General features: G+C 40.7%; 1 protein-coding gene across 2 annotated transcripts in view; it reads right to left on the reverse strand.

Moving 5' to 3' along the window:
• Cwc22 (CWC22 spliceosome associated protein homolog) overlaps nucleotides 1–19,925 on the reverse strand; it is a 53,293-nt gene that overhangs the window by 26,643 nt on the left and 6,725 nt on the right. The window contains exons 2-11 of one of the 2 annotated variants that reach the window (XM_021192189.2): nucleotides 16,948–17,085; nucleotides 13,252–13,316; nucleotides 11,994–12,104; nucleotides 9,557–9,802; nucleotides 7,519–7,647; nucleotides 4,738–4,906; nucleotides 4,413–4,466; nucleotides 1,644–1,779; nucleotides 1,219–1,425; nucleotides 1,068–1,130 (exon numbers count right to left, since the gene is read on the reverse strand). In XM_021192189.2, the coding sequence (XP_021047848.1) occupies nucleotides 1,068–1,130; nucleotides 1,219–1,425; nucleotides 1,644–1,779; nucleotides 4,413–4,466; nucleotides 4,738–4,906; nucleotides 7,519–7,647; nucleotides 9,557–9,802; nucleotides 11,994–12,104; nucleotides 13,252–13,316; nucleotides 16,948–16,974 (1,207 nt within the window). In that variant the 5' untranslated portion in view covers nucleotides 16,975–17,085. Of the gene's footprint in view, nucleotides 1–1,067; nucleotides 1,131–1,218; nucleotides 1,426–1,643; nucleotides 1,780–4,412; nucleotides 4,467–4,737; nucleotides 4,907–7,518; nucleotides 7,648–9,556; nucleotides 9,803–11,993; nucleotides 12,105–13,251; nucleotides 13,320–16,947; nucleotides 17,086–19,925 lie in introns of both variants that reach the window. The other variant, XM_021192188.2, reaches the window with a different exon arrangement.

The raw sequence follows: 19,925 nt of genomic DNA on the forward strand, positions 1-19,925 counted from the left end.
TGGGAAGAGAGGCCCCTTGGTCTTGTAAACTTTATATGACCCAGCACAGGGGAAGGCCAGGGCCAAGTAGTGGGAGTGGGTGGGTAGGGGAGCACGGGCGGGGGTGGGGGGTATAGGGAACTTTCGGGATAGCATTTGAAATGTAAATAAAGAAAATAATAATAATTAAAAAATATATTAAAAAAAAAAAAAAGAAATGAGTCTAAGCAGAAAGGGAACCAGTTCCATGGCAACAGAAAGCTTTTAAGAATGTGAATCAAAGAAGAGAAACCTGTCTGTGATATCAGAATTTTAGCACACTGTAGGGACACAGAGGGCTTTCGGAAGCCTTCGAATGATATCTAACTAAAGCAGAGAATGGAATGATGGAGCTCAGCGGCTATGCAGCCGCGTCTCGAGGAGCGCACTGCCCAGAGTAAGCACGGCCGTAACCCATCAGGAGCACACCTGGACAGGATTATCAGAGGAAGATCCATGCCTGGATCTACTAATGACAGTCATCACTGTCTGAACACCTTCCCGGGCCAATGCAAAGCATTTACTCTTCCGCTACTAACCGGCTTTTCTACCAAACATAATTTGTTCCAGATTATCTGGTTAGTAATGTCAAAGACAACACACCAAAAGTCTGTCCCAAGTTACAATGTCAAAGACAACACACCAAAAGTCTGTCCCAAGTTACAGCCTACAGCATACTACTGACATTCAAAGCATAACCAGATCAGGCTAAAAATTATGACACTTCCAAAAGAGACTAGCCCTCAGCTGTGTATCAGCTGGGTGGCACTGATTGTAGGTATAGAAAAAAAGCCTACTAAAGCTCCTGGTGATCCACAAGTACTTCCTAAGACGTGGGCAATTTAAAGGAAAGCGAAGGGGCAGAGAACTACATCATTCCCATTGAGTTTCTTGCAGGAACAAACACTACAAAGAGAGTTAACACAAGAGGAAGCAAAGAGCAGGCTTCCCTGGGGCTGAGCTGCTGTCAGTGGCTGTTAATCTTCCTGTCAATTTAATGGATCTGCATTATTTCTACTTATCCAATCTATTTGTCAAATCTTACATACCTTTTTTAATAGCCTTGTACTTCTCTTCATTCTCCATAAAATTAGGATCCATCTTGAAAACATCTTAAAAAAAATAAATAGAAAGTTAAGTGTTTATTTCCTGCATTCACATACTGATACCCCACTACTGCTTCCTACACCCTAAGCTTACTAAGAACATCTTCTGGATTGTAGTCATCCTCTAAGGGGAGCATATGTGTAAACTGATCATCCTCTTCCACTAAATCAAGTCCTTCCAGAATAACAGGGTGGTCCTTGAATCCATCCTTCCGTACAGCAAACATCACTTCAATCATGTACTGAACTCTTTTGTCGATCTCAGACTCGTGTAGAATGTTTCGAAGGCGTTCAAAGATTGCTGAAGTTAAGAGGAAGGAAAAGACCATAAAAAATATCACTCTGACACTAGAATAAGAATTGGTAAGAAAATACAGCCAGGCATGATGGTACATCCCTTTAATCCCAGCACTCAGGGGGGCAGAAGCAGGCAGATCTCTGAGTTCAAGGCCAGCCTGTTCTATACAGAAACCACATGGGGGACAGAAAAGAATATACAAACCAAGAATATACACTTACCATTGATTCCCCTTGGTGACACCTGAGTTAATTTGAGACCACATTCCTTGAGGAAGCCGATAGCTACTTCAACACTGTCATCTGTTGGTCTCTCGAGCAGCAAAGTGAGCATCTCCAGGCACAGAACCTCATGTGCCTTAACAGAATGCAGACATAGGAAAGAAACAAAATGGTTTTACATTATTAACCTGCTTCTGACAACCTTCCAAACACAATTAGTGTTCTACAACAATCATAATGCATATATTGTTTTCCTATAATATTGTAAATATTAAAATTTATAGATATTTTCTTTAATTCACTATACTGAACAGAAAGAAGTATCTGGTTTACGGCTACAAGTAGATTCGTTTTAATTTATGTATATGAAGAGGAAGTTGGATGCCTTGGGACTGAAGTTACAGGCGGTTATGAGTGCTGGAAATAGAACCCAAGTCCTCTGAAAGAGTCAGCGCTCTAAGCCACTGAGCCATCTCTCAGTTCCAGTTCTTTATTTGATACCCTTTACATGATAGCAACTTTTTATTTATGTTCGGCAATTCAATTTACTACGTAATTCTACTAGATAGCAAACAGTGCTAAAGTTATACAAAAATTATACCATAAAATATTTTAAAGATTACTGATGCTGAATTGTGAATATTTCCTTTTTATTTACTTATGCATTTCATTTTTGATGGCAGCGCTAGGAAGTAGCCAGGGTCTCATACACGTAGGTAAAGCACATTACCATGGAGCCACAGTCCTTGCCCATTTCCTTTTCATAGATCAAACTATTTATCTGGTCCGTATTTTAAAATTAACAATTATAAAAACTGCCTTGTAGAGTGAGAATATAATTTTACTAAGAGGGTGCTATGAGAGGATGAACCATAGGCTTATTGTGTCATCCATATAGCTTTATAAGCAAGATATTTAAAGTACAATCTAAACCTGAATCCTAGAGAATATCTTTACACTGTACAAAATTAGAAATATACTAATTTTTGAGGGGGATATACAGGGAAAAATGGGGTTAGTGTTCATCATTCTAAGAAAATCTTTACACCTCATTGAGAAGGTGAAATGGTTAATATTTTAACTGTTTGGTGGTAATGACAAAAACCTCTAGTAAACTAGTAAAATTTTAAAACCAGAAATATATATCTGCCGTTACAGAAAGATTATCTGTTTCCTTGCTCTTAAGTAACTTATTTTTCATGACACTAAAGTTTAGTTTTTTTCCAGTGTCTGCTCTTGGAACTCTTTTACATTTTAACCTAATGAGTTGTCATGTGGTTATAATAAAGACTGAATGCATTAGCATCTCCCCACATACATGGGCACTGCGTAAGAAGGGTGGTACCTATGGGGGAGGGTACCTATGGGGGAGGGTACCTATGGGAGAGGGTACCTATGAGAGAGGGTACTTATGGGAGAGGGCACCTATGGGAGGGTCTGTGAGCAGGAACACAAACAGCTTCATTTCCAAGACTGAGCAGAAGGCTGTTCCACAGAACAGTAGAGGAATACAAAAATTAAAATCAAACAAAATGGCATTTTATGCACTCAAAATAGATCAAAATTACTCAACCCACTATATTTCACAGATATGTATCTGTAGGCAAAGTTTACAATGATCTCAGGAACACTTAGTATAAATAAGACAACGAAATAAAGCTACATGGATTTTAAAAATGCCAATTGTTTAACCTCAACTTCATAAGGTGGGCCTAAATATAAATGACTACAACATTAAGATGAATTTTTTTTGTCAAAATTTTCAACAGTGATTACCATTTTCAATAAGCAAAATCTAACAAAATTATATAAAAATGAATCTGCCTCAATTTTTTATCTCTAAAAATTAATAAAATGGAACTACTATAAAAATTCCCTATATGCTATATTTAGGGAATGCACAGGTAACTTTATAATGAATTAACAGGGGCCGAGGATACATCGTAGTTGGCAGAATGCTTGCCTAGCATGTGGGAAGCCCTGGGATCGATCCTCAATACTGCACCAACTGGACATAGTGGCTCATGGCTACAGTCCAAACACTTAGAACGCAGAGGCAGGAGGATCAGAACTTCAAGGTCATCCTTGATGTCACAGTGAGCTTGTAGCCATTCTGGGGATGAGGGAAGGAGGGAGGGAGGGAGGGGGGGAGGAAGACCTCAACAAGCAAACCCATTTGCTGATGAGATGACAGGTCAGGGATGACCCGCAGTGGGCCCTGCAATGTGTTCACACACTGGCTCATGTGTTAGGCTGAGCACTGCAGTTGGTGCCATGCAATACGACACATACCCACAGAGAAGTCAATACAGCATTTAATAAGCAACAAAAACACTGAACAAGTGAATGAACAAAAAACTAAAAGATGTGCATGACTACTGATGTACTTGTTATCACTGTTTAATGATTTATTTTTATTTGATGTGCACTGGTATTTTGCCTGTGTGTATATCTTATAATGGTGTGTTGGATCCCTTGAAACTGGAATTAGTTGTGAGCTGCTATGTAGGTGCTGGGAATTGAACTCAGGTCCTCTGAAAGAGCAGCCAGTGCTCTTAAGTGACTCAGTGAGCACACACAGGATTGAGCTGCATCAGTCTAACAAAATACCTTATAACATACAGATTTTCTCTATACAAGAATATTAGTTGCATTTAAAACACAATTGAAATCGCACCCAAGATGATCAAACAGTGACAATAGGAAATGGCATCAAGACCATGGTTTTATCCCACTGAGTTTGATCAGGCTTTAAGGATAATTACTTACCACATTTTGGTTAATAAGATGTGCCACAAATTTTGAAGCAGTCAGGCAAAGTTGCTGAAAAATCAAAGTAAAGACAGTTAACCCATCAACTGTCATCAATAATAGTTTTCCTGTATCAATAATATGCTCTTTAAAAGGGAACACAGGGCATCATTTTCATGCAGGAATAGTGACGTGAAGTAGCTATAAAAGCTGGAGTAGAAGTATACAGGCAATCATCATCTTAGCGGCCAGAGGATATTTAGTCAGCACGCGTACTTTTATAGATGCTGACTTACAGGAACAACCTCATGCGACAGTCTACTTACAAGCCACTCATACATACCTTATCGTTCCTTCGATAGCCTTTCCGAAAATTAAGAATTAGTCTTTTGAGGATCAATTCTCCAATCTGTGGGAATTTTGAGTTGATTATTGCCACCAAAGCTGCATAGACATGAGTGAAGATTGGAGACGCACTCTGGGCTTGCAGAACAGATCTGGACAGCAATCCTCTATTCAAAACACAGCAAAAGTCAACAGTCAAACAAGCAATTTAGAAAGATATGTAAAAGCAAGAAAACTATTTTCTAATTATGAATAGTAAAAGCCCATCCAGAACTAAATCTTTACGACGTTTCCTAGGAAAAGAGTTCACCTTGGTAATCAATTTTAAAAAATGCTTTTATGAAAATAAAATTGTAAAATAAAATGAGGATAATTTTTTTCAAAAATTTCTCTCTAAATAAAGTTACTGTTTTTCTATTCACATTTCATCTAATCAGACTTAAACGATCGGGGCAGGGAAAAACATGATCGAAATATACTGTACAAAAAAATTTTTAAACTAAAACCAAAACATAGTGGCATTAAAAACAAGTTGCTTGACGGTATAAAATTTACACAGCATAAAGTTTCTGACATGAGTCCATCACTTAACATACAATAACTGTGCTGGGACACAGCTCTGAGCTGTTTCCTTCTTGTTGGTGTAGGTTTAGAGGCACAAAGGTAAGGACATGGGTGACCTAAGATGAAGCGACAGACATCACAGTGGTAGAAGCACCCTCTATGTGTAAGAAAGAGAGAGATGTACAGCGAGCTACATTACTGCAAACAATACGGAGACAATTCCTGAGCTGCAAGAAGAAAGTGAACCTAGATTAAGACGGAAGCAAGCCAGGCCCCTTGTCTACGCCTGCCTGGCCTGTTTTCCAGGTGAAGGGAACCGAGCTCTGCTATCTCCAAGGACAGTGGGAGGCTCCTGGCCAACCTTCTGTTCCCCAACAGCATGCTTCCCTGAGCTTAGCCCTTTTTCTATGATTATAATCAAGGTAATGTGAAGTCACACAAGTCAGCACTCAGATTTAAAACTAAGAGATATGTGACATTTATTTCCATTTCTTTAATCTTTAAAACAAGAAAAAATACCAGCTGCTAGAATTCAAATAAAACATGATGATTCCCTTCATTTTTCTTCAAATTTCTTGCTCATCTTCCCCAGCCATCCCCCCTTCTCACTCTGCTTTAATTAGAATGTGAACTGGAATAAAGGACAAAATAACAAACCTAAAGGTAACACTATCTCAGCAGCAATGCCGGAAACTCTGCCTCCAGGGTCGGGAACAAGCTATCATACTACCCAAATTCAACGTAATACCCATCAAAGTTCTAGTGGCATTTTCCAGAAGAGAAAAGCTCTTAAAATTAATATAGACTATAAAAATTACAAATAGCCAAAAAACTCTTCAGGAAAGAAAGAAAAAGCAAGAAGTCCCTTTTACTTGATTTAAAACTTACTACTACACAAAGACATAGTAATAAAAACACCATGGTACTGCCATAAAGCTTAATAGAAACCAACAGAGAACAGAACAAAACACCTAGAGATAAATTCATACATTTTTATTTAATTGTATTTTGACATAAAGGCAGTGTGTTCCAAAGTGATAGGAAAGCCAGACGCCAACATGCAGAAAAATAAAAGCATGTTTTAATCTTATGCAACACACACAAAGCAATCTAAACTGATTAATAAACAGAATCTGCACAACTTCTAGGAGGGAAGCTCCACAATATCTGCCTGGATTGACATATTTCTAAATAGAACTAAATACCAAGAAAACTTGACGAATGACACTGCATTGATCTAACAGGCTTCTGGACAGTGCTGGAAACCATCCAAGAATACAGAGACAAACACAGAATGGGAGAAAGGGTCTGCAAGCCGTTTATCTCATAAGGAGCTAATAGCCAAAATATCTGCCAAAAGTAATAAAACATGACAGTTTTGAAAATTGACAAAACATCTAAATGGACATTTCAAGACGATACAGATATGCTGACATGAAGCATCACCTATCAGACAAATACAGAGTAAAGCCACCTGATGTATCATCTCACACCTAGATGATGGTTGCCATAAAAATATCCAAAGGTAAGTGTTTCCAAGGAGGCAGAGAGCAGGGAGCACACAGGACTGGGAGCAGGGATGCACAGCAGTGCAGCCAGCAGGGAGAAGACTAGGTCTCTGAGCCGCACCGCGCACCCCTGCAACATTACCCACAAAAGCCAAATGGAGCGAGCACCATGTCAACGACAGACACAATGGAATGCCACACCGCACACCCCTACAACATTACCCACAAAAGCCAAATGGAGCGAGCACCATGTCAACGACAGACACAATGGAATGCCACTCAGCATTAAAAAAATCAAATTAAAGAAATCCTGACACATGACAACACAGAATATACTTATTAAAGTGGCACATTGTTACTAAAAAATTTATAAAGATTTTATGTCAATTAAAAAATTAAAGTGGTTTGAAATAGCATATTTTAATAATTATTATGCCTCATGGATTTAAATTATTGGAGACATTCAGTAAGTGTCTGTGCAAAACTATGGCATGATAGCAAATCTCAAAAAGTACTGGTTTATTAACCTTGAACAACATGGTTTAAGTTATTTAACAGCTTACATTTTAAAAGAACTGTATTTCAAATAAACATTCACAAATACTTTTAAAATGAAGTAACATAACAAATCAACGCTTATTGTTCACAGAGACAATATGTTTCTTTTAAAAAGTTACTATGAAATATTCAAGGTAACGGCTACTTACCTCCCTCTGACAATGTTCTCTTGTAGGAGCTCTTGGATAATAATACTTATATTAGAGATGTTGACCTTGTTGATGAGACCATTGATGGATTTCTTCAGAGCCTCCCAGCTCATCCTCTGGTACGCTAAGCTAAAAAATAGCAAAAGAAGGGACAGTCACATGGGACCTTGGAACTGAGTGGCTGTCTGAGCATCTGAAAGACCTTCTGCTTATGCAGCTAGCTGACAGCTGCCCAGCTGAAAACTACCAGGCTGGGCTGCTTTAAACTTACATTTGGGCATTCCAGCCTCGCTTGGATTTATTTATTACACTTAACTTGATAAATGCCCAAGGTCTTTTAAAGCTCTTTAAAAATCTGTGATTTTTGTAATTACTTCTCTGTAGGAAACCAGGGGCTTTTCCTCTATCTGCTTCTTTTGAAGCCTAGTGAAATTAGTAGGATTCCTGAAACGCATATACTACAAAAGGTTTCAACAGGTCTCGAGATAGTCATCAAAGCACAAAAAAAGAATAGGCTTGATGCAGTGTGCTCTGAGCATCTCCAGACAGAAAATAACTCGAAGTAGTAGGAAGCCAAGTATCATTCTGAATTCCAAGTAATATACAGTATTACAAAGTATCCATAACATACTATTTGGGACTGTATACTATAGTTACACTTCCAGTAGAAAGAAATACTAAAATTTAGTTAGGGATTAAGAAAAATAAAATGCATTTTTCCCAACCCAGATTCTTAAGCCGACTGCCTGAATTTCATGTGGGGAGCTACAGAAAGTGCCGCGGCCCTGCCGAGAGCAGCAGCAGGGTCAGCGCTGCTGGGTATTAAGTTGCTGATACCCAGTCATCAGGTCATTGCTTAGAACTGCCTGCCGTACACAATGAGGATGAGAGGCAGACTGACTGACTGACTGACTTGCAATTCATATTTTGCTGCTGCTTCAAAATTCTCTATCAATCAAACTCTTTGCCTCTTACTGTCCACACCTATGGCAAAGGTGGCCCAATGTCCCACTCCACACACTTTGATAAGTTCCTCTCTCTAGAGAAACAGATCTATGAATTAGTGACTAACCTTGCAGTAAGGCACGGCTCGGGCATAACCACAACCACCTAGGAAACTGGAAGACATCAAGCACAGTGACTTTTCCAAACCCAGGGGCTGCACCTCCACGAAGGAAAACCTACAGACTCCTCCTGCATTTCTACCCTCTGGTACCTTCTGCCCATGGAGGCCCCCACCATGCATGAATTCTCTCCTAGAACTGCTTAAACTTGCGTACGTTGCTAACTCTCCCCCGACTACCGAAGAGGCAGTAATTCCATTACTACCACTTTCCTCTCACAACTGGAAAGAGCGCTTTGCACTGGAGTGGGAAAATACTTCCCACTGCCTCCTCCGTGCTGCCTTTGTGAACATAGGCCTAGGTGAGGAAGCTGGCATTGATGGAGGTCAGCTCTCACTCTCTCCCGTGCTACATTTCAAAGATCGCCAGCAAGCTCTGACACACACACACACACACAAACATCAGGTCCCAACGTCCACCTCCACGTCCATGTAAAAAATGCCTGGCACGGTGCAGCATGAGAACAGAGATGAGACAGGTGCATGCTTGCGGCTTACTGGCCTGCCAGCCTGACCCACTTGGCAAGTTTCAGACCACCGAGAGACCCGGTCTCAAAAAGAAAAAGAAATAAAAATGGACAGTGCCTCAAAGCTATCCTCTGGCTTCCAAACACAGCTACAAGTATGTGAGTAACACAAATATGTAGGAGTATATACATGTACGCGCGCACGCGCGCGTACACACACACACACAGAAAGAGAGAGAGAGAGAGAGAGAGAGAGAGAGAGAGAGAGAGAGAGAGAGAGAAACATGAGAAAAGTTAGGAGCTAATATCACAACAAGCAGTATACAGGTTCTGCAGCAAGGACAAGAGGCCTGTAACTTGTCATCTCTCATGGTGAAGGAAGTGCACTCCTAACACCAAAGCTGATGATATTACTCTATCCCTGTTGAGGGAGGCTAGCTTTGCTTACCTGTTCTTATCTGTAATCTGTTCCTGCATCATCCTGAGCTTTGCAGGAGGGATGTACGCTCCCCCAGTGCGGGTGAGCAGCGGATCCAGCTCATCCTTCTTCTTCTTCGATGTAGGTTCTTCCTGAGTAGAACTCTGGGTTACTCCTCGGTCTGGACTCCTTCTGTCGGGAGATGGGGATTTCCGGGACCGTTTCCGATGATCTGCATCTCTTTCTCTTTCTCTGCGTTTTTCTCGGTCCCTACTTCTATAAAAAGGGGTGGGGAGGTGGGGGACAAACAATCATTCTTACAATGACGTGCATAGACAATGAGTGAGACTGTAAGAGACGAAAGGTTCAGGATGGTGAAGCAATACTCACAGAGAAGAAACCTTACTCAGGGCTAAGGCTTTAAGTAGGCTTTAGCGTGGCTGCGAGCTGTGAGGGTGATACTCTTTACCTAAGAAGGCCACATGCTGCAAAACTGAGCCAGGGCATCAAGACTGGATGACAGCAACTAGAAACAGTGAAGAATCTAGCATGGCGGCAGCAGCTGAGTCAAAACGCACTCAAAAAGCCAACCAGTATCTGTTAAAATGCTCACACTAGAGATGACGGAAAACATAGTTTCTAAGCAGGCAAAAGCGTGGCCTGAAAATTAAGACAAAGTGGTTTGTGGTACATCTGGTAAACTGTACAGAGAAGAAATAAGAGCTTATTTTTATAATGTTACATTTAAATGTAAATGAAACTGTCACTTGAAAGAATTGCTGTTTTTATCAGAAGTTTCAGGAGGCCTCTGTTACTAAGATGCTGTGGAAAGACCCATTTTCTAGTTACAGTTACTCTTTCCTTTAATATATCTATCTTTTCTTTAACACCTTTTAAAACTCAGCTTTTATTTTCTCTAAAAACATAAAACCCCCAACTGGTCAGCAAGAGGGCTGGAGCAAACTCTAGCTGGTCTGCATGCAACCCGCTCTGGGAGAGCCGCTCTGGCAGAGGTGACCAGCACTCCTTGAGTGCTGAGAGAGAGAAGCTGGGGTGCCCCAGCAGATGCAGGGACATCTTCCCTCCAGTGACCTGGCTCATTCTCACTGTGCAGATGCAATCCAGACAGAAACATTCACGAAATATTTTTCAACTATTCACTTTTTAATAAAAAGATGTATGTATATATGTATGTATGTACACTTACATATGGGAATTAAGAGCAACCAGTACTCTGCTGTTAACTGCTGAGGCATCTCTCTAGCCCTCAGCTTTATATTGAAAGTAAAACCTAGTTTGCTTGCTTCACAGTATGACTGAGGGCCTCATAAGACTTTATACTCCTACACTGGACCAAACATAAGGAGTTATACTGAAGTAACAAAGGCAGGGGTTACAAAACCTGTGGGCTTTGGAGTCAAAATTAAGATCAAGATGTAGTATCAATTATCAACCAGAAAATTGGACTGGAGGAACAGAGTAGCCAAGTTTTCCAAGACTCAAATAAAAGTCATTTATTAGGGGCCATTTTTTAAAAAATATTTTTAATTTCTAATTGATAGAAGAGGTCTTAGTTCACTGTGGGTTTTGCCTGTCCTGGGTAATGAGGCTTGGACTGTTTAAGGACACTAGATGAACATGAGATTGAAAGTAAACTAGTAAGCATTATTTCTTCACACTTACTCTCTCAGCTCTTTCAGGTTCCATCTTAAGTTTTTGTCATGATTTTCATTGATAATGGACTGTAACTTATAACTGAAATAAATATTTTTTACCATAAAAAAAAAAAAGTCATTTATTTGGGGCGGGGTGAGGGTGGGGGAACTTGTACAAATTAGGAATTTCATTCTCAGTATTCCTCCACCATACTAGAGATTAAGATGCCTACGTGACAACATACACTTTTCCTTTAGTGTAGCCCCTAAGTAAAATCACAGAATGCAATCCATGCTGCGGTACAACTTGGGACAACACCTTGGTTGAGGTCAGTCAGATCCCGCTTGACACTGTTATGTTTCAAAAATACAAATAACTAAGCATTTTTAGACCCAAGTTTCTTCAGCCATAAAACAGGCAGTATTCTACTATATTTATCTGTTGTCTTAAGACTTAATTCACACAAAGCCCTGCTTAGAAGCCTGGCCCCTAAAAGCATGCAAACACCAATAGTTGCTTGCTTTAACCTTTGTTTTCACTATACAAAGTGAAGACAACTTGGGCTGAATAAGTCTAACGTGTGCAAAGCCAAGGTTTGGATCCCCAGCACCACACACACTGGACATGAGAGTGCAGGCTGTAATCCCAGTGCTCAGAAGGTAGAGGTAAGAAGATCACAAGTTCAAAGTCATTCTCAACCTTTTCAGTACAAGATCAGCCCGGGATGTGTTAGACTCAGTCTCCGACAGAAGGCTAATGGAATACTATGTGAAGGATGGTCACTTTTTTGCAGTAAGACGCCAACGCTTACCGTGATTCCATGCTGCCATCGTAAGAGTATCCTCTTCTAGATCGCTCATAGTCTGACCGGCTGTAATCAGAGTAATCTCCATCCCGGGGGGACCGCTCTTGTTCTGTGTATCTAACACGGAAGAAAACCCAAGCTGTACTTTGAAAACAACTCTGTTATACTTGGAAAGTCCAGTATCAGTGATGCCAAGTGGCTTTACAACTGCACCACATCCTAATGAACTATTTTACCTAATGGCTCATCGTCCTGGCACTGATCCAGTCTGAATTACAAAAGCTTCCAGCATGTGCACAGCAGAACAACTCCCGGAACTAAACAGATTGACTCATCCTGATTCACACTGCCCTTGGTAAAGGAATAAATCTAGAAACTATACATGATAGGCAGAAAGAGGCTTTGTTACAAATACCTCCTTGGAGCTACTGAGCAAGTGAGAGCAATGTCAGTAACTGATATTCTAGTTAACACTACTCTAAACATTAGAATCATTAGATATGATTTTGAATACTGCAGTACTGAAAACACTGAACAAACAAGAATGGATTCCATTGATCTATTGTTTGACATTTAAAACTCAATAAAATCAAAGAGCATTAAGGGAAGTTAAATATATAACCTACATGGTACTATAATTTGTGTTTCATACACATATCTCCAATAACCTTGCACCTGTGTGTGTCTGGGACTGGCACAGAGTAGGTGACTGGTAAGGGTGGCAGTGGTCACAAGCCAAGGCCCTAAAGCAAAGGTCCGGGGAGTTCTCTGGCAGGACGGAATAGGTCTGAAGTGCACAAGGCACAGGGTGCCTCCCCTGAGGATTATTTTAGTGACCCTCACGGAGTAAATGATACGGCTATAGTACTGGTACTATTTTTAGATTACTTATTTCAATATAATTATGTTATAATATAAATAAAAACTTAATATAAAAGGGTATGTGAATATATAAGCAAGCTATAACAGCAAAAGCAGTACTTCAATGTTCACCCTAAAATTAAGACTCAAAGAATCTGGGTGGTGGCACAGGACAGTAATCCCAGAACTCAGGAGGCAGAGGCAGGCAGATCTCTGTGATCAAGACCAGCTTAGTCTACAGAGCAAGTTCCAGTACAGTCAGAGTTACACAGAGGAACTCTGCCTCGAAAAACAAAACAACAAAAGCAAACAAAAAGCAATAGACAACAACAAAAGCCAAAACCAAAACAAAAAGCATACAAACAATTTGATGGACATATGGAATTTGGAGACAGGTACCTACCTGCCTTCTGGGGAGGAGCTCCGGCGGTATGAGCTGTGGGTCTCCCTTCTGTCGTGACCAGAGGACTGCTTCCAAAGAAGGTAAAAAAAGAAAACGAGGAATGGTTCAAGACTGGTTTCGCTAAAATATACACACAATGATATGTATCTAAGCAAATTAACAGTACTTTACAAATTACAATTACAATTTTTCTTTGTGATCCAGACAGCTATAGGCACACTGAATTACATCAGGCCCTGTCTTAAAAGACTGATCTCCTATGTGTGTGTGTGTGTGTGTATTAGATTTCACCAAGAAACACAACAGGGGGCTGAGGAGATGAATAAAGGCATAGAAATATTAATATCACATGCCTGACAGCCTAAGTTCAATTCTTAGGCCCCATATAAAAAACTGGAAGCAGTAGGTGGTACCCATCTATAGCTCTGCACTCTGATGCTCTGTGGGAGTTGGAGACTTAAGTGGTCAGAGGTTCCCATAGGCAGCACAGTGGCAGAATCAACAAGAGACCCCGCCTAAAAGCAGGAGGCATCTCCCATCCTCCCTCTCCCTCAAAATCAACCAACAAATCTTAAAACATAAATAAACACAATGAAGCAGAATTATTTAGTATGTATGATACAGGCTTTATAAAACTGTATACCAAAACCCTATCCCCAGCACTGAAGTTATAACACCCTGGAGAGCACCTGCTCAGCTTGCCTGAGGGCTCCACACCCCAGAAACTTCCCACACCTCAAAACATTCTATGTCAAATATATACAAGATCTACCAAACTCAACAGTTCCTATAAACTATGGATATCTACTGATTATTTATCATGAGCTACAGTTTCCCCTGTGTACTCATTCAGAGGGACACAAAAATACAAGATAGAACAGAGGAACTGAAGATCTTCACACCAGGAATTATTGTTTATTGTAGAGATTTTATGTAGATTTGTGTGTTAAGCAGATTAGCCCATGTAAGTGAGAGAAAGAGTCAGACACAGGGGAGACAGATAACATTACAATTACCCTATCCACATTTTCTTTTATAAGAGAGGCAATTATTTTGACTACATTAGGAAGACAGCCTCAATTCTGTGCTAATGATTTTTAACACATCTCCGCAACAGCTGCTGTGAACAAGAGGGAGAAGCCAAAAACACAGAAGTCGAGAATCAGAAGGATTATGTAAATACAATCAAGTAACAAATGACTGGCACACTGCAGTAATGGTAACATGAGATCTTCAGGAAGGAACAATCACTGTGGCCCATAGAGCTCATGGTGGTTTGCATGCAGTTTGGGTGGGGACAGAAGGTCACTGAATTAAAAAATAATTGTTGGTATAACAAAAATATTAAGAATATGAATTTCCCTTGTCACAGTTTTAGATTAAATCAACACAACTTACTTGAGAAAGTAATACAGTCAAAATTACTTTAAAAAATTCTCCAAATTTGTTAGCAAAATAAAGTCAGGTGGTGCTGTTTGGTCACTCAGTGGAATGACTTATGAGAACAGAATGGAGAGGTTTGTGGAGCAGGGCCTGACTGCAGTGGCTCCGAGCACCTCTAGTAGGTCCACAAGTCCCTGGGGGAGGGTAGAGAATGGCTCCTGCCACTCTAGTTAATTGCTAATGGCTAATTCAAATGATGGAGGCAGACTGAATACAGCTGGCCCCTGAGTCTGAAGGACATGCCAACTAAAGCCACCTATTCCTTGCTTGGTGTGGTGCTACCGAGACCCTCAAGGACCACAAGCAAGAGCACTGAAAAGAGCACAGGAAGGGTTACCCCATTCTCTCCCTTTAGAGGTACAGGTCTAAAGATAAATGCTTGCATAAGGCTCAGAGACAGTTCTCACAAGTCCCCCTCTTCTGCTGATGCTGGCTTTACCATTCTGTCAACCACCTAACTGAGCCCTCGAGAAATGAACTGTAGACTAATGAACAGAAATTCAAAAGCAACAGATTTCAGACTAATGTAGGAAAAACTCTACTGACAGGGTTAGTGAGCCCCTGCCAATGGAAACAAGTAACAAGAGGCTGACTGTCCACTGAGCACACAGGCCAGGGGTTCTCACACCCTGGAGAATGGAAAAAGACAAGAGAAACAGCTTTGACAGCCCATGCTATGTACAGGCAAAGGAGCTCAGAATACTTCTCTCTTCAAAGAAGTTTAGGGGTACAGAGCTAATGGAACATTTGAAGGGATACGAACATGTATTTGTAATTAAATAAAAATATATATTTCCTTTCACTGACTTCAATACACTGGCTTATGAACCTCACAAGAGAAAGAAGTTCAATGGCTGGCGGACTTTCCAAGACCACTCAGGCAGACTTCTGAAAGCCCATGGATTTCTTGTTCCTTGTTGTTGCTCTGACCTCACATTCTAACTCTCCAGCATCCGTTGCAGTCACACTGGACTCTATGTACTTCCTGTCCCCACTTTCTGATGCGTTCTCCCCACTGGATATCTACATAGTCAACTCTCTTGCTTCTAAGAAGTCTCTCCTCAAATGACTGACTGATTACCTACCGTCACAATAGGCCCTGTATTACCGCCCCCCATTTACAAGGTGCAATACACCAGTCCCCCTTACTCTATTTCTTTTCTCCATAGGTCAAAGCTTACAGGTAACATTCTAATATACTATATAGCTTATATATTATCAAGTTTATGATTTACTTTGTTTCCTCATACCAGAAAGTAAAATACAATGATAAAGAAATTTTGTTCACTACTTTGTTAAAAAGGACTTAGAAGTCACTGCAACTTAATTCACTCTTCGTTTGTAGAATAAACAAACATCTAAAGTAAAGAACAACACAAAAGCCCACTTCCACACATGAAGTAACTGGACAAGCAGGAAAGAGTCTAGACTGACTGAAGGAAGGAACTGTTCCTTGCGTATCACTCAGGAAAGCACACTCCATGAGAATGATGTTGTCATTGCTAACACTATTTGTTATCCCTTTTTTCACATTGTACATTATATGATTCATGTAGACTCACATGCATGTAATTATGTATGTCTCATGTATTGGCTAGTCTTATGTCAACTTGACACACAAACTATAGTTATATGAAAGGAGGGAACCTCAATTGAAAATATGCCTCTATCATACCATCTGGGCATTTTCTTACTTAGTGGGTGATGGGGGCAGGCCCAACCCACTGTGGGTGGTGCCATCCTAGGGCTGGTGGTCCTGGGTTCTATGAGAAAGCAGGCTGAGCAAGCCAGTAAGCAGCAGCCCTCCACTGCCTCTGCATCAGCTCCCGCCCGGTGTGAGTTCCTGTCCTGACTTGCTTTGATGATGAACAGTGCTGTGGATATGTAAGCTGAATAAACTCTTTCCTTCACAAGTTGCTTTCATGTTGTTTAGTCACAGCATACATGCATGCACGAACACACGAGTACACACACACAGAGGGACAGGGACAGGGACAGGGACAGGGACAGGGACAGGGACAGGGACAGGGACAGGGACAGCGAGAGAAGAAAGGGGATGTCCAGCATGCTTTCTCAACTGTCTCTTTACTCAATATTATTCCTGCCTGGTCCTCTTTGTTTGAACTGTGCTGAGGTCTGCATGAGCCCCTGCTGCTGTCTGACTGGACTGTTTTGCCTCTAGGAAAGCATCTTTGGTTAAAGCGCAGGCATTAGCTGTCTATGAGATTACATCTTCAAGTTTCCCACACTTACCTTCATATGTGCCACACTACTTTTCATTTTCTGCTGTCAGCTGACCCAATAAACCAGATTCTTCAGTTTCATTCAAGTGACATGTACTCAATGGTCTGAGTTCCTCGACAGTTTTCTTTTTCTGTCTCTACACGTCACCTAAAACACAATAACATAACACAAGCTTGTTAACAATGATTAACAACAGTATGTGAAATAATGGCGTGTTCCTTCTAAATAACAGGAGGCACCTAACCACTTCATTTTCCTTAATTAGTAAAAGTAGATATACTTGAAGCTTTAAAATGAAATCTCCAAAAAGTTGCAGAAAAGGACATGTACTTAATATGTATAATAAATAGCAGGCTTATTCTGACAGGGACCAGAGTTAATTTATAAACAGCTCTTATAACACTACACTGAAATGCTTCAGCAAGGGAAACTTACATCATCACGTATTGTATATAAAAAGAAACCAAGAAAACAATACCCAATTTTTACATATCAATTATAAATGAGAGCCAATGTTTATACAGAAACCATCTTTTGAAATATACTCCATATGGAAAGACAATTTGATAAACTGAGATGTCTTAGCCTACTTTACTAAAGGCAGAAGTCTTCAGATACATGCATATTTAAAGAAGTAGCACTAGGTTCTGAATAAACCTAAATCTGCACTAAGTGTCTTCTGTGTGCATATGTGCATGTATTCATTCACATGTGCCTATGGCGACCACAAGATTAACCTCTGGCATCTTTCCTCAGCCACTGTCCATCTTTCTTTTAGTCTCTCACGGCCTGGGAATTGCCAAGCAAATACGGCTGGCTCACCTGTGAATCCCAGAGATCTGCCTGTACTGTTTCCTCCATGCTGGGATTACAAGCAGGAGCCACCATGCCCAGGAATCAAACCCAGGTCCTTATGCTTGCAAGGCCAGTGCTTTACTAACTAAGCCATCTCCCCAGCAGAAAATATGTTGTCTAATAGCCTTCAGCTGAATATATTTTAATTTCTATGAAGTGCAGAATTGATAGTTACATTCACATTGACCTGCCAATCAAAAACTTTATAATTACATACAGTTTATAGTCTGAGGATATCAAATCATAAAGATAAAAATGAAATATAGGAAAACAAAAGAATAGTAAGATACAGGGAGTACAGAGAACATAGTACTGAAATGACTGAATCTAACTGAAAACTAGCCTAGGCTGTGTCGCATGAAGGAAATGCCACGTCATTGTCCTTCTACCTAATCCCAGCTCTTCCACTTTTTCTGCCTCCTCTTCTGTGATGTCCGAGCCTTAGAGAGGGTTGTATAAATGTTTTATTTAGGGCTCAACACCTTTAAAAACTCTGCTTTTGCCCCCTATTCACTGTACTTGTCTTTCTCATTAAAACCAAGAGTAGTGTCAAGTCTACTTTTTATGTCAATTTAACACAAGCTAGTGTCATCTGAGAGAAGGGAAACTCAATTGAGAACATGTCTCCATAAGATCGGGCTGTAGGCAAGCATATAAGACATTTTCCTAATTAATGACTGACTGGGGAGGGCCCAACTCCTTATAGATGGGGCCATCCCTGGGCTGATGGTCCTTGGTTCTATAAAAAAGCAGGCTGAGCATGCCACAAGCAGCAAGCCAGTAAATAGCTCTCCAGGTTCCTGCCCTGTTAGAGCTCCGCCCTTGGCTTCCATTAATGGACTGTGATTCAGGATATGTTAGCCAAATACACTCCTTGAAGCTGTTGTTGGTTATGATATTTTGCGACAGTTTCCCTAAGACAGCAGCAGGATTTGTCTATAAACTATTCAGAGGGCACTCTGACACTATTGGCTTACCTAAACAGCAAGCTCCCCTCTAGGGCCTATGACTCTCCAGCTAAGGACCTGACTGACTCAGGTTACACTTTCATTCCTGAGTCTCCTCCTGTGGAGCAGGCCTCCAGACCAATCCCAGAGCATCTGGCTACCCACACACCGGTAGGGTCCCTATTGCACACGTGTCCCCTTCCTGCCTGTCAGGCTGGTACTGAAATCTGTAAGTGCAATGTGAGCACTTGCTGCCTTTCCTCCCCCAGAACATGGACAACACGTTCTAGCTCTCAGAAAGCTAATGAGCTGGGGGCAAGTTTTCAGTTTGTTCACTTCCAACTTGTCTTATCTGTAGCTTGCAGTCAAGGTATGTGGTGTCTCTAGCAACATGGTCTTAGCATGTTGAAATTTAACAGAGAACTATGCTAAACTACATTGTTGAAAAAAATTCTTTAATTAGTTAGTTTTTAAAAAGCATACCTAAAATGTAAAGCTAGATTTACCTGATGCCCAAATCATCTAACAGCGCCCCTCAATGGAAATGTCAGCATCAGTAAACAAATGCCACACTGGGAAATACAAGCTGGAAACTTAGAAAATATTCTTATCCCCAAACTGGCCTACTCCCTCGCAGTGCCAGATCAAAAGACAATGATGTTCCTAAGAATGCTTTTTTCTAACCTGCAATAAGAATTTACTTGATCAGTACACCTAGAATGAGCTACACAGAGATGGGATAAGCAAGTGAATCTCCTGCCTCCGCTGTACCAAAGCACTTTCCTGTGATTCTACGTACTTCTTAAGCCTCGCTTCTCTCCTTTCCTAGCTACACTAATGGCAATCCTCTATGTATTTCCCTTCAAAATGCTTATTTATTTATACTTAATGAGTTTTCTTTCTGTTTAGTGTTACCCTTTCTGTTTGTAACTTTCAACGCAGAGTAAATAATTTCAGACACTCCCACACAGTCTTTTACATTTCCATCTCTCAAAACCGTAAAGAGCAAAGCGGGTAACGGCTGCAGTAGAGGGCTGCTGCAGTTCAGAAAAGTATGGAAGCTCCTCCCACCGTCCAGATGTATAGGGAGCATGCCTCCAGGACGGTTCTGAGAGCTCAGCAGGTGGAAGCTTTACACTTCAACTAACTGGAAATTCCTGCAATGAGAGCAGTTTATATGCCTCT

This window comes from Mus pahari, chromosome 3, assembly GCF_900095145.1.
Source record: "Mus pahari chromosome 3, PAHARI_EIJ_v1.1, whole genome shotgun sequence".
In the NCBI taxonomy this organism is placed as follows: domain Eukaryota; kingdom Metazoa; phylum Chordata; class Mammalia; order Rodentia; family Muridae; genus Mus; species Mus pahari.